This window comes from Oncorhynchus mykiss, chromosome 1, assembly GCF_013265735.2.
Source record: "Oncorhynchus mykiss isolate Arlee chromosome 1, USDA_OmykA_1.1, whole genome shotgun sequence".
Taxonomy (NCBI): Eukaryota; Metazoa; Chordata; class Actinopteri; order Salmoniformes; family Salmonidae; genus Oncorhynchus; species Oncorhynchus mykiss.
Genome location: NC_048565.1, coordinates 72,369,805 through 72,385,758, shown reverse-complemented (window position 1 = coordinate 72,385,758; position 15,954 = coordinate 72,369,805). Strand labels below are relative to the sequence as shown.

Sequence of the window (15,954 nt, the reverse complement as noted above, 5' to 3'; positions counted from 1 at the left end):
CAGGAAAATCAAACTTGTTATAATGGAGTAGTTTAATAACATAAAACAAAACTCCAAAACCAACGTCCATAATAAAATAAACATGGGTACAAGAACCTGTCGCGCACCAATCCATAAAACACAAGCATAACAATAAACAATCTCTGACAAGGACATGAGGGGAAACAGAGGGTTAAATACACAACAATAAATTAATGGGATTGGAACCAGGTGTGTAGGAAGACAAGACAAAACCAATGGAAAATGAAACATGGATCAATGATGGCTAGAAGACCGGTGACATCGACCGCCGAGCACCGCCCGAACAAGGAGAGGCATTGACTTCGGCAGAAGTCGTGACACTACCTCTGTTCTGATTGCTGAAGCACTGGTTAACATTAGAGGAGGGACTAGTCTGACTCCAAAGAAACCCACCCTCCATAGGTCTGATTGGGAAGAGATTGACTTGCATTGCCCAAGCTGAAGTGCTAGTTAGGTCTGATTCCTACTAAAGTTAACCTTGCTTAAAACTGTATTATTGTGTGGTTTTGTCTTTAATAACCAAACAATCAGTGGTCTTGTTTATTAATTTGGAAAATACATTCCCTGAGGATTCCCTGACCACACAGCCATGGCTATTTATTTGAGTAGCTCAGACCATATTAACTTGGGGTCATGGCATTTCCATTGTGACACGAAATGGGATTGTGGGGGTGTGAAACGTCAGGCTCGGGTGATCACTGTAGTACAGATCTAGACTGAAGTGTCACGCGGAAATTGTACCAAGAGCCTGAGGTCAATTCACATTTAACCTGCCTGGCTAACCAGCTGCCAATGACATCTAAATAATACCATTGTTACTGTAACATATGAGTGCAGAAATATTAGTTGTCAATGTAAATATACTATCGGATATTGCCAAACACATTAATTTATACACAATCCTTACACAAAGGTTTCAACATATTTTGGTGTTGTCCTGAAAATATGATTTCAGTTGCTGACATACTATCTTTCATGTAGGCAATAGTTTTCTCAGGGTACGTAACCATGGTGATAGTGGTACTGTATAGTAAAGGTCAACTACTGGGATGAGCAGTTCTTCAGACTGCCAGGAATGTATTATATGATGTCTGTTTCCTTTATGTGAATAGACTGTGAACTGTAGATACAATAGGTATTTTCATGGCAATCTTCCTCTTGCTTTCTTTACGTTCTCAGGGTCACAGACACCTGGCCTCGCTGAGGCGAAAACTTTGGCTTTCCAAGGCTCAGATACACACACATCATATTTTAACACACTGCATTTATGACAGAGTGCAGAGACAGACAGTTTATTGTTGTTTCTCTTATTGTTGTATTCAGGTGGCTTTATCTATGGCTCTGAATATATTCTGTTGCAGTTTTTGTCAGAGATAATTGCGGTATCTACAGTATATAATCACAATATGTACGTTTCACGACAACAGCATTACATTAATTTGTGTATCAAATCTCTGAAAGTGAAAAACGTCAGATGTTTTTCTATCTACCAGTTCAACAATTTTTTCCTAAAGCCCGTCCAACTGATGCTTGTTACACAACCTGCTTCAGACGGAGGTCAAAGACTCTGGAAACGCAAGATCTATCTGGAACCTGTCACGATTATATTGTGGCTTTTACGCAATACCACCCTTTCCTCTACTGAACATGGGCTGTAGACATCCCCAAACTAAGAGGATCAGAAAAAAAACATATGAATCCATATACATAAAAAACATGTGTTCAGAATCAGTGAGTGTCTATGGTTAGAGAAAGGTCTCTGCAAGTCTTATATTTTGTTTTGTATGGATGCCATAATGACATAGGCGCTTTGCTCGCACTTGTGATGGTGTTAAGTAGAGGGAACTGCGCTGAAAATGACCAGAAGCTACCAGAACAACAACATGGCTGCCGTGGGTGTGAGAAATTGACCTCACAAAGTTCCATCCTTTTTGCCCTTTCACACGCGTCACTACAGAGCAAACAAATGGGCTTTGGGGGAGGCAGGAGTCCGACAAACAACAACCAAGTGATCCGTATTCTGAACGGACTGTGTGTGATGTGTGTATTACTTTGAAAGGACACCGCCGCTCCTGAACCACACTCCTTATTGACAGACAGGTGCGGTCATTTCTCCTCACCTGTCACACACACTGTTCTTCAGGAGAGAGAGAGGACAGATTACAACAGAGCATGATTACCTCAAACAGCCAAAGCACTAAGACCGAGTCCAGTTTGAAATACCCCTTCATAGCTTTTCTGATTGATGTACTGTTAATACGGCTGAAATTTACATAATGATTTTATGAAATGCCTATCTTATCACTATAATATTGATTTATTCTCTATTGTTTCCCATTGAATGCACTGTTCCATTGCTCCAGGCAAATGGAGAGCCTATATGGCCAAGTAGCCTCCGGTTGTCATTCAATTGTTCTTATTGTCTTATATTTTCAGCACATTACTTTTGACCTTTGACCCTTTGTTGACCTCATTACTGCTATCCAGGCGGATTGTTGCTGTGTCCCAGAGTTAATGGCTGAATAGCCAACATCTTTAATGGCTGCGAATGGAATGCAGGAGAGCCTTCCATTATTGGTCTCTGACTGACTCTGACCCATTTCCTTTTCACGAAGCACTCACCTTTAAACCACACCCCCTGCCAATTCCCTGAATCATTATGGTAACCATAGGGATGATTCATAACAGAAAGGCATGGTTGGGAGCAAGGGCTCTTGTCTGAATGCAGTTTATTCAGGTGTGACATAGTTCACTGTTCATCATGGAAACCAATTTGATGGACTAGTATGAGAAAAGGCCACGACACAATTGAAACCCTTAAACACACACACACACACACACAGACACACACACACACACACACACACACACACACACACACACACACACACACACACACACACACACACGCACACACACACACTCACATCATAGATGCACTCTAGGTGATAAATCATTGCCGTCATGGTGACAGCTATGACGTTTCCGAACTCAGGAAAAGGAAAGAAATGTTAGGTGTTGATGTCACAGGAGATGTGATTTTACATCGAGAAGGGAAACACTTTAAAGGTCTTCACACCCGACAGCAAATGGTGCGTAGAATTGCAAAGAAAAGTATGCACAATACAATAATAAACTATAACGTCCATTTGTACAGTCAAGTTATCTAATGTTTTGCACAGTCGATTTAATCTTATTCCAAGCAAGAGTAGCCACATAAAAACTGCAGTTGAAGTTGAAACCATGGTAATAACATGACAGCATCAACAATGCCATCTGTGTGTCTCCAAAATGAGTGTGAAAGGCCAAAGAAACATTAGCCAACACAGTTTAACAGGCACACACGCACACACACACATGCACACACGAGTTTCATGTTTTGGGGAAGCTCTTTTTTCACCATGAAAATGCACTTTTAAATTTTACCATACCTAATGTGATGAGTAGATTGGATAATCATAATTTAGGCTATTAATATAGCTCAATATAATCACTGTGCGTGGCTGAGCGTGTACTGGCATAGGCCTATAGGCCACATCAGAGATGTTCCTTCTCTTTCCTTTGCACGGGAGAAAATGTAGCTTTTGATATACACGTCATGCAATTCTACTACACTTTATATGACTGGAGACAATACCAGAATATTTTTTTTATGCAACAAATCACAGGGTAGCCTAGGCCTACTCTGTTGTCACTGACAAACAGTTCAATAAAAACGACCTCATCTTGAATCCAACCATCTACTTTAGGTCCACGAAAGGGGAGACACAAATTGTACAATATGACCTCCATCTAGCTTGGTGGAGGACATTATTGTCCAAAAAAACTCTCCAGGGGCACTGACCCAATGATAATTTGTTGAGAACTTTATTCATAAAAGGAGGGAACATTTATGGACATTACAGCATAGGACAAAGGCCTCAATGTGATAGAACACCAGCAGTGTTGACTATTGGTTGTTCCAGCCCAGCAATAGATTACATTTTTATATGACACTAAAACTTCTGAATTAATTTAACACAACCAAACAATCAAGAGCCCTGATGGTATAGGTGTCCTGAAGGTGTGATATTTTAACATTAGGTGTGATTTCACTTGTTTATGTACTGTATGTTCGTTCACCAGCTGACCTCTATCAAGACACCCATGTTGACTGGATTCCCACTGTGAAGATGAACAATGCTGCAGCAGCATCAGTTTCTACTTCTACTACTTTGTCCAAGTTTAAACACTTCACTTCGAAGAATCAACACTTTATTTCATATCATTTCAAAGTGTATGGTAACTCATATGTAAAGTTTTGACATTTTAATAACAAGTGGCTAGGCTATTATTACTAAAGCATAATTGTAGGTGAACAAAAAAAAAAGGCAATACCAGAGGTGGCCAACCTCACTCCACTGATCACTGATTTAGTTGGAGTGACCCGGCCTATAGAGCGCCTGTCCAGCGCTCTAACATCCATGGGGAGGAGTTGAGTGGGGATGCCCAGCTCGGATACCAGGGTAACGTCCATAAGACTCACATCAGCCCGCAAGTCGATGAGTACCTGGAGAGACTTGGACTGGTCGCCCCACAACAGCATAGCATGGAGAGGGGGGCGAGTAAGGGGAGAAGAACAATTATCTTTAAGAACCACCAGTGTACTCACTCCAACAAATGAGCTGGGTCTCTTGAAGGGACAGGTAGACACAAAATGACCGGCAGTACCGCAATACAGACAACTCTGGGTGTCAAGTCTGCGTACACATTCGGCTGGAAACAGCCTAGCCCTGCCAAGCTGCATCGGCTCGGGAAGAGGTGAATCGGCAATCTTCGGAGGCTCTTGGAGGAACTTGGGTAAGCTCGAATCCTCTCAGGGACGTAGACGCCGGGGACTTCCGGAGTTCATCAGATGCAAGTTGGGATCCTTGAGTGAGCGATTGGGACCGCAATCAGACCTCTTCTCCCTCTTACGTTCCCGTAGCTGACCATTGATCCGGATGGTTAAAGAGATGAGTGAGTCGAAATCCGTCGGTAGTTCCCGGGCTGCAAGCTCATCCTTTACGTCATCCAATAATCCGTGCAGGAACGAGTCGAACAGAACTTAGTCCGCTACACCGAGGGAGTCCTGCCAAAGCTGGAGTAACTTCTGGGTTCATAGCCCGCTACACTGAGGGAGTCCTGCCGAAGCTGGAGTAACTTCTGGGCAGCCTCTCTCCCGGACACCGGAGCCTCAAAAACTTTTGTCACCTCCGCCACGAATCCCTCCAGACTGAAGCATACTCCCGACTGTTGTTCCCAAACAGCCGTAGCCCAGGCTAGGGCCCTCCCGGACATCAGTGTGATGAGGTATGCTATCTTAGAGCGGTCCGAGGGAAAGGTGGAAGGCCGCAGCTCCATGAAGAGGGAACATTGAGCGAGAAACGCCCGACAGGTGCCCGACTCTCCATCGAAGCGCTCCGGGGGAGGTAAGCGGGGTTCCCGGGAAACCGATGTGACGGGGCTGCTACCAGCCGGGTTACTAAGGGGCTAAGAGGTTGCCATCATGGTAGGCTGCCTAGAAGACAACCCACGGAATTGCTCCCGCAAAGTGTCCAATGCTTGGTCGTGACGTTCAGGGGTCAATAATCCAAAGTAGTCTGGCAAAGGTACAGGACAGCAGGCACGCTTAAGGTCAGGCAGAGGTCAGTAATCCAGAGTAGTGGGGTAAAGGTAGAGGACAGCAGGCAGGGTCAGGACGGGCAGAAAGGTCAAAACCGGGAAAACAGGAACAATCGAGAGAACAGAAGCAGAGGGAAAAACCGCTGGTAGGCTTGACGAAACAAGATGAACTAGCAACAGACAAACAGAGAACACAGGTATAAATACACATGGGATAATGGGGAAGATCGGTGACACCTGGAGGGGGTGGAGACAATCACAAAGACAGGTGAAACCGATCAGGCGTGACAGACACAAACTGAAGAAAAAAAAGCACCCTAAGGAAAAGCAAAGCAAAAAATATGTGTTTTGACTGACTTGCCTAGTTAAATAAAGGTAAAAAATTGCCTGTGAATTAAATTTGCGGCTAGATTCTCACTCTGTTCATTGACTCAAACAATACCTCGGTGTTCTTTTGATTTAGCTGGAGGAAGTTGTGAGCCATCCAAGTGTTACATTTATTTATTATTTATTTAACTAGGCAAGTCAGTTAAGAACAAATTATTATTTACAATGACGGCCTAGGAACAGTGGATTAACTGCCTTGTTCAGGGGAAGAACGACAGATTTTTACCTTGTCAGCTCAGGGATTCGATCTAGCAACCTTTCGGTTACTAGCCGAACACTCTTATCATTAGGCTACCTGCTGCCCCTCAATAATACAGTCTAATAATTTATCTGTGGAGCTAAATCCTCCAAAATCTATACAGTATGTAAAGTTGGCTAGCTAGCTGGTTACTTATAAATAGTTTTTAAAATCATTTTCAAAATATATTTATTTACTTGAAAAAGTTTTCCCACTGCTTCCATTTTCTTGGTCCTTCGAAAAATGAAATATTGCGCAATTCTCCCTATGCTTCAGGGGGTAGCAAAATGCAGTGAGCCATGTGGGTGATTGGAGGATACAGGGCAACAAAGTTCCACCAGACTGACGCTGGTCTTCCAACATGGCGCCTGGTGTGGTTTCTAGTCTATTTGTGATGCAACTGCGACCCCTCTATAACTATGCCATATACTAAGATGTGTGAGATTATGGGCATTTTGCCTTAGTCTTTTTGCTGTCTAAGTAAATGTATTGTTTTTCAAATAAATTATTTCTTTCAACTATTTTTCTTCACTTTTTTCATTACTTTGTAAATAATATCTGGATTCAGTGTTCTCATGACTAGCACTGTAAAATTAATGCCACCTCTTTTTGCACCTGATCCTCCGACTCTATCTGAACTGTTACTGCGCCACACCAAGTAAAAAGGCTGCCGGGTCCTCTATCTTAACAACTTCTTCATCTAATCACCTGAATCTTCACAGAGCACTTGGCTGATTTTATACTAGCCACGCTGTATTCTGTGTTGTTGCTCCCATATTGATGCAGTAAGCTATTTGAGGAGCAGGTGTTAGGAGGAAGACATATTTGAAGGAGATTTGTGCTGACATACCTGGCCGTCCATGCAAGGGAGAGCTGACTAGGACTGGCAATATACACACATGCACGCACACACGCACACAGGAAAAGCAAGAGAGGGAAACAAACAGAGAGAGAGAGAGGGTGGGGGAGAGGAAAGAGAGAGGGGGGTGGAGAGAGAGAGAGATGAGATGAGAAACAAAGCACACACACTCTTACTTAGAAATCAGTTTATCAGCCGTGTACCCAATGGGAACCTACAAATGGAGTCCTCTCCTTGCCATTGTCCTGAGTAAATATCTACTCTCCTGGGACAAAGGCTGGGATGTTTGCCCGTCCAGAAAAATGAGCAGTTTCAACAACAATAACACCCCCCGGTCATATTAGGGCCCAGGAAGCAAAGTGTTTGCACTTCAAATGTTCTGCCCTACTGCTTTAATCTGTTTCTCATTTCAACTTCAATTCTATCCAATCTGCAGCAAGTTAGGCTTTCATCAGTGGAAGACGTGACTCCCCACTGGGCGAAAACTGGTTGAATCAACATTGTTATACGTAATTTCAACCCCCAGAAAATCAATGTAATGACGTTGAATCAATGTGGAAAACTGATTGAATTTGCAAAAAGTGACATGGTGACAATTTTTTGTTTATTTCACGTTGAATTCATGTTAGTTGTCAACTCAACCAAATGTAAATCAAAACTGATGTCTGTGCCCAGTGGGTCAGTTCTGCTCCCCTCTCTTTACTGTACTGAGAGACTCTCTGTAGTAGTCTTAGGTGAGTCCTCCTTTTGAGACTTATCCCTTCAAAGTGTTATCTAGCTCAGAGTTTTGGTCCTACATGAGTTTACATACAAAGATGGTCTATAATTTATTTTACACGCATAATATAATGCCATAGTGCTTGTTTCATATAACATCTGTCTAACAATATTTGCTCAAATTGAATTATTGCTAGTACAATCTGGAACAGTTATAATATCCAGATGTTTACACTTTATTACCCTGCATTTTTGATGTGATGTTTTTGTGCTATTATTTTATTTCTACTGCACATGGCAGGATCAATCATTTTCCCCGACTGCAGTTATCATAATGTGGGGATGAAAAAGCCACAGTCATGTTTCATTTCCCTCCTGAGTGAGTGACTCAGATGCTATACAGAGTAGAGGCCATCCATTGATTTATCTGGAAAACTCTGCAGTCATTGGGTGGCAGTGGTGTGGATATGGGAGTGTGTGTGTTTCAGGTGGGAGCAGGGTTGCTGCCCGCACACACATAGAAACACACACACACAATCAGTGAGGTTCTCCCATGACTTTCTGTCACAGCAGCCCTGCCTGTCACCATGGCAACCCCCAAAGCTAATGTCATCTGACTGGAGAATAGACATAGGGCCAGAGGAGACATTTGCTTTGACATACACGGATGCATGCACACACATACACGCACACACACACGCAAAGACACACACACACAAAGACACATGCGCACGCACGCACACGCGCAAACCAAGAGAGACGCACACAGAAACACACTAACGTTCACATATTCCTAAAGGAGCACACTGTTTCTGAATAAAAACAGCCACTACTTGCACTTGTAACAGTGCTGGCTTTAACAAAGTCTATTAAAATGTTCTGTAGTGAAATTGTGCTCTGGGCTCCAAAAACTCAGACCAATTTGCAGAAAGACGTGGTGAAGTATATTGTAGCGACCCTAACCCAACACCTAGTGACCTCACAAAGATCTCTTGGTGTAATTTCTAAGGTGTTGGGTCAACAGTGACTGGACCTGGGTTTGAGTCCCAGCAGGGGCTATACCCCAAATTTGTTACACTATTAAAACATGTCGCTAGAATAACACACTTCATTCAAATTCACCGCCAAAATATGGAACCTGGTTTCTAAAAACAAAAAAACGACGCAATAGGACCCTGGCCATTTCTGAAGACATAGCTGGAGATCTTCAGTCCTGTCTATTGTCAATCATGGCTTCGGCATACAGAGACAGTATGGAAGAAAAGAGACACAGCCAGATGCTACACCACATTACTGGTACTACATGTACACTGAGTGTAGAAAACATTAAGAACACTTTCCTAATATTGAGTTGCGCCCTCCCCTTTTGCCATCAGAACAGCCTCAATTCGTCGGGGCATGGACTCTAGAAGGTGTTGAAAGTGTTCCACAGGGATGCTGTCCCGTGTTGACTCCAATGCTTCCCACAGTTGCGTCAAGTTGGCTGGATGTCCTTTGGGTGGTGGACTGTTCTTGATACACACAGGAAACTGTTTAGCATGAAAAACAGAGCAGCATTCCAGTTCTTGACACAAACCTGGCACCTACTACCATACCCCATTCAAAGGCACTTAAATATTTTGTCTTGCCCATTCACCCTCTGAATGGCATACATACACAATCCATGTCTCAACTGTTTCAAAGCTTATTTTTTTTAAACCTATCGCCTCCCCTTCATCTACCCTGATTGAAGTGGATTTAACAGGTTACATCAATAAGGGATCGTAGCTTTCAGCTGGATTCACCTGATCAGTCTATGTCATGGAAAGAGCATGTTTTGTACACTCAGTGTGTATCCCCAGAACACCATGTACTTCACTCGCCCCCCTACTCTGCTGAAGTGGTTGTTTGAGGTTTCAGAATGAAAGCAACCTATTTCAGTAAGGGATTTTATTTTAGAATGAATGTTTATCAAGAAAAACAAAGGATATGGGAGAGTGCTGTTTCATCTTCCAATGTCTAATGCTGTTGGGCAAATACTGCAGTTTTGAGAGCCATGGGCTATAGCTGTGCAGCTAGAAATATTTTCCCTTGGTGACATTTTGCAGTTGAAGGGAACATAAACAGGTTTGTATTGATCTGGACAGATAGAGAGAGGGAGAGACTATTGATTTTTTCTTGTGACAACGCTCTCTTCTTCACTGGTTAGCCGCCAGTATCCAATGTGCTTCTGGTCAAATTAATAAATAGAATAATGAGTTTAAAAAAAAGTAAATTAATAAATCTAAAAGGATAAGAAATAAACATATCTTGGAATTATCAGGAATAAACAGCCTTGGACAGCATAAAACACATTTTGTTGTTTAAGTGTTTAAGTGAAACTGAAGAAAATGGACACGTTGATGAATTTAATTCCTTCCCAGCTGTAACAGGGCGGTGGAAATGACGCAGTGCGGGACATGGAGGTTTCACAGCCAATCAAATGGAGAGGAGAGATAAATAATGTCCACACATCCTGAGGAGGGAGTCTTAACTGAGAAAGGAAATATCAGGGCATGTTAAATCATGAAGGCAAAAGCATGTATTCTCTGAAAAACCTCTGTGTGTTTGTTTGTTTGTGTGTGTGTGCGCGTGCGTGCGTGTGCATGCGTGTGTGTGCGTGAGTGGATGTAAGCGTGCATGTTTCAAAAGTGAGTCACGCTGAGCTATCACTATAAAATGAGCTCATAAAGGAGACATTTCGATCTCTGGTCACGTTACTTTCACATCATGTAAATGATTCCCCACTGGGTGAAGATGTGTTCCTTAATAAACAGAATTATTGTCTAAACTACTACGAGCATCACAATTTTCTTGTTTTTGAACATTAAAGTTAACTGCATGATTGATTCATTTCTAATCTAATTTTTGATTGGAGTCGTCCTTGATGTCTCCGGTGTGGGAGTTTATCCTTTGAAATGTAATGAGGCCCCTGGACGAAAAAGAAAAAGCGTATTTAGTTTCTTAATGATGAAATAACCACACAAATCCCTCCTGTTGGCCTGGCTCCAAACTGAATCATCAGATTTCCTGAGGCATAGGGTTGAATTTATGGGGCAATCTGTGATTTCACAATTTTTTAAAAACTTTTAAATGAATGATATATACTGTACATTGATTCTTGAAGAATATAACTTATAAATGCCTCATGAACAACTCCCTCATAAACCCAAATATAAGTGTGTTTAACTCTGTTGTTTGTAAACAATGTAACTGTAAACAAACACAGTATAGCTTCAAAGAAATAGTTAAAACTATCAGGCCAATTGCAACCATTATGGGCCTAACGTATTATAGCAAGTTCATCTCTTGTTAAACTGTCAATACGGGCTATGACCAGCCACACAGCTGATGTCAGTTGCAACCATTAGGCCTATTGGCTACCGTATTACCATTCCCACTAAAGCCTAGAAACTGTTAATTTAAAACCTGCTAATTGAGCAGACTAAGAACTGATGTACAGTATCTATTTGATAGTCATTCTGTAAAACTAAAATAAAGTATTTCCTCGTTTACCACTAAAATCTACTGTGGCAATTTACCCTACACATTGTATTAATTGAAAACTCATGTTGTTTAGCCTATAAATACTGTAGGTCTAATACAATTAATTCAAATTGCACAAAAATTGTATTCTATGTTGACATCAAACATTTGATGATGTATACTCCATTGTTACAAGCATACAAGTATTTTACATTAATTTATTACAGGCCTTTGATGATTTTCGATGTTCCTAACGTTCGTTATTTAATTGGTAGCGGAAATAGAGAACCTAGACGCAGAACCTAGAATCAGTTGTCTGGTATCAGAAGCCATAACAATGAGAGATCGGTTCATCTACTCGTAAATTGTTATGTGTTTTTCATTGGAATCAAGACTATTTTAGCAAGCAGGTGCATGTCATTTCCCATTACTATTGTTTTATGAAAACCAGCTTTAATACACTGCAGTTCAAGTTGTTTGTTGCAATTTGCCAATCATTTTGATGCTGATCAAATGGTTAATGGATACATGTACAGTATTTATATGCAACATAGATTAAATACTCAAATATTAGTTTAGCAAAATCACACAATTTTTCTAGTTAGTATTAATTGGGATAATTAGTATTCAAAAGAGGATTTGGGCACCCACTTTTGCTCTGATGCAAATTATTCATTAATAGTCACCAAAGTTTTGGAAGCTGCCTTCCTCGGGGTGTCATTACCAACCCATAAGAAATGCATTAACATTAGGAAATTAAAAACATGACATTTCAAATTCATATGTTTAGAATTCCAAAGCTGATTTGCATTCTTCTCTCAAGGTGAGCATGTAGGCCTGAGTACCATTGCCATGGCAGCAGATGGGTCATTACCATACCTCGGTAGCTCACCTTCACCACACATCCCTGATGACCTTACACTGCCTTTAACACCTTTACATACCCTTCACACTCATACACACAGCGAATGTTCACTCACACCGAATAACACAATCAGTGTGTCGATGCGTTTCTGAGTGTAGGTGTGTCTCTATCTGTGTGTGTGCGCGCGTGTGTGTGTGTGTGTGTGTGCGTGTGTGTGTGTGTGTGGTGTGTGGACGCACACACATACAGTGCATTCGGGAGGTTTTCAGACCCCTTGACTTTTTCCACATTTTGTTACATAACAGCCTTATTCTAAAATGGATTCAATTGTTTTTCCCCCTCATCAATCTACACACAATACCCAATAATGACAAAGCAAAAACAGGTTTTTAGAAAATGCTGCTAATTTAATATAATAAAAACGGAAATATTATATGTATGTAAGTATTCAGACCATTTACTCAGTACTTTGTTGAAGCACCTTTGGCAGCGATTACAGCCTCGAGTCTTCTTGGGTATAACTCTACAAGCTTCGGGTTCCAATTATTAAAAAAACATTTTTTTTAGAATAAGGCTGTAAAGTAACACAATGTGAAAAAGTCCAAGTGTCTTAATACTTTCTGAATGCACTGTTGGTGCATGCATGTGTGGGTGCATGCTTGCATGTGACAGAGAGCGAGAGACAAGACTATGCAACCACATTTCGAATTAGCCTCATTGTAAGGGTATACTGGGAAAATTGGTTTTCGTGTTTACCTTTCTCACGGTGTTAATAAAATATATGCAAATATGCAAATGTTTATGAAAGAGGCAAGGAAGAGGAAACAAATAATATTTACTATATTTTAAAGTGACCTAATCATTTTTCCACTGTGACACTTAAATATTTTGTGTAAAACACAGTTTGCTTACTTTTTTCTGGATTATAACGACCTTTGCTTGATTATGTAAATGCAGGTTTGACACTGCTACAAAGAGCTTCATTCAGGATAACACATTAAATTAGGTAATATCATTAATACCACTACAGCAGGAGGAAGAGAATGTGCTCTTAAACATAATTAACTTCAATTTTCAGCCATTCAACATCCACAGACCAGGATGCATCCCCAAAGAAATTCCATCACCACAGATAAATACACAACTTCACGCTCCACACGGCCCCCCAAAAAAACGAATCTTTCTATTTCCACTGTAAAATATCTTCTTGACAAATCTTCACATAATATTTATTCTAGAGGTATTTACTACTCTATAACCTAATATCAAGTCGTTAGGTTGTTTCTAATAAATTTCTCATACCCAGCCAGATGATGAGGTTTTGCCTCATCAACTGCAAAATCAATGACACGCTTTCTCCTTCCTCTATCTGTTTCCATGCATATCAAATTGATATTATCTTCCACCAACATTTTATCAGAATGTTTTCAGTAGTGCTTTTCATAACACCTAATCCTATGAAACAAGGTAACTCCCATAACCCTGGCAGGCTTACTCCGCGGTCCTGTTTACTAAGGATCTAAACACATCCAAAATATACAGGAGTCTTTCCAACACACAGCAGCAGTATCCTAGCCTCACTGTGATATTGTTGTATGTTTGGGTACTTGGAAACATAGAATTTCCACTCAGCCAAACTACAACAAGTTTAATATAACCTACAGTAAGCTTAGAACATTTGTTTGAGTCATATTAGTGATAATTTAATCACTGATTTGAGAAGATTCAACAAGTACAGAACAAACATTGGGATGAAAGGGATTTATTGACACATTTTCTATATCAAAATACAAGAAAAGTCTTTGAAATAATAAAAACTTTGCTCCGCAGATCATAAGGATCTCTACTTTCACATATTTCCTTTGTAATAGAAAAAAAGCAAAACAGTTGATCAATAAAGAGGCCTACATCATCCAGAGATTCAGAAACAGTAGAAGTCAACGTCCTGCAAGAGAGAACAAATGTAACAATGATCAAAACTACAACAATAAGTAATACTTCAGGATCTGTTGATTACCTGTGAGAATGTAGCTACTGAGCCAGAATGAATGGAGACAAACAACATGTTGTGGTAGCTATAGTGTTGAATGCGTGGAAGTTGAGGTAATACTCACGGCCGTAGGGATCGCCACAGTATCAGCATCCTTCTTAAACTTGGTAGTCTCCTTCACCAGGTTGCTGGGGAAGTAGCCGAGGATGCCCATCTGGTCCACATAACGCTCACTGTAAACCTGCCAGAGAGAGGAACATGGTGCTAGATAGATGTGCTAAAGTGTTTCACCATGACAGAAACATTCATATCTAGGGGGCAGGTTTAGGAAGAGCAGAATAGATGCATTTGTGTGATTGAGTCATATATCTGTGAGTTTCTGCCCAAATCTCACACATTCCACAACTCAAAATGATTGAACAATGTGACAGGCACAGCAAAATGCACCTCAAAAGGTATGAACCTCACGACCAACAAGATGGAGCATAGAATCACCTGATTTGATTGGTACATTGATCACATGGAATAATTTCCCTACGGTCTTTACATTTCAACATGAATTGACAAAAACGGTTTGGATGAACCATTTTCTAAAAACATATTGTGAACAGTGATGAAAATGTTTCTGTAACTCTGGAAACAAACCCGTCATCATAGAACATACACTTCCAGACCAGAAGACTCCAGTGCCCTCCTCTGGTGTGAGTTTGGAGTACACATAGATCATCTGGTCCTTCCTGATGTTGATGAATCTGCAGTCAGGAGCGGTGAAGTCATCCAGAGCCACGGCCATAGAGATAGCATCTGAGAGGGAACAACAACAAAAACAACATGAAAGCAAATTACCGACAGTATATAAAATAAGAAAATACATTGACTGTGCACTCTTTTGTCAAATCACATATAAAGCCACTATTGACTGGATTGATTGATGGGTGCATGGTATTGTCACACCCCTCAAAAAATGCAGAATGTCTGAATAGAGAACCCAAATCCATACTCTCCAAAAATGGTCTTCTGATCGGTAAGGTGCATAAAATCTACTGTACTCACATGAGCATTCCTCATCTGCACAGATTTTGCTGTTTGCCAGTTTGTCCATAAGAACAGCATTGGTGGTGGTCTGGTACAGAAATCCCAAAGAGAGGAGCAGGAGAGCGAAATGCAGTGGATGGTTCATCCTGAAGACGGTGAGAAAGTGAATGTACTGTATGTGTGTGAGTGAGTGCGAAATAACTCACTACTGTAAACTTCCACACACTTCTTCTCCTTTGTCTGGATGGGCAGAACCCGTTCATCACAGGAATTCTGACCAATCAGAGTTGACCAGCTCCACATTCCACATTCCTAAACGAAAAAGAAAAAAAGTGTCTGCAAGTTTTATGGGAAAAACAAAAGCCCTGCAGTGAGCTCTTATCAAAAACAGACATGGATATTTGTATGTTTTCTTGTTTGTTCTTTTGTGTTTGGCAACATGCAGCTGCCATAAACAGGTATATCCTTAGTGCTTTATAGAACATTTGAGATTTGAGTATGATTCAACAACATCCACTTGATTTCTCCAGAGTTCCATAAGAAACAGATAATATCTGTGAATTCTCCTTCTCCGCATTCTGTTCCTCCTCTTAAATAACACCTAATCTGAGATGCACCTAATCTGAGATGCACCTAATCTGAGATGCAGTGCCTTAGACCGCTGCGCCACTAGGGAGCCCCCTAGTGGCGCAGCG

General features: G+C 41.0%; 1 protein-coding gene across 1 annotated transcript; it reads right to left on the bottom strand.

The window, feature by feature from the left end:
* Positions 1 to 13,979: 13,979 nt before the first annotated feature.
* Positions 13,980 to 15,546, bottom strand: LOC110528865 (otoraplin). The gene is made up of 4 exons (XM_021611028.2): positions 15,278 to 15,546; positions 14,889 to 15,028; positions 14,349 to 14,465; positions 13,980 to 14,179 (listed from the first exon to the last, which is right to left on the bottom strand). The coding sequence occupies exons 1-4, from the start codon at positions 15,402 to 15,404 to the stop codon at positions 14,156 to 14,158; spliced, it is 408 nt and encodes a 135-aa protein (XP_021466703.1). The 5' UTR covers positions 15,405 to 15,546; the 3' UTR covers positions 13,980 to 14,155.
* Positions 15,547 to 15,954: the final 408 nt, after the last annotated feature.

Coding starts and splice junctions, on each gene's coding strand:
- LOC110528865 (XM_021611028.2), bottom strand. CDS start 15,404: ATGAACCATCCACTGCATTTCGCTCTCCTGCTCCTCTCTTTGGGATTT. Junction 15,029..15,277: donor TGCAGATGAGGAATGCTCAT/GTGAGTACAGTA, acceptor GTTCCCTCTCAG/ATGCTATCTCTATGGCCGTG. Junction 14,466..14,888: donor GAGTCTTCTGGTCTGGAAGT/GTATGTTCTATG, acceptor TCTCTCTGGCAG/GTTTACAGTGAGCGTTATGT.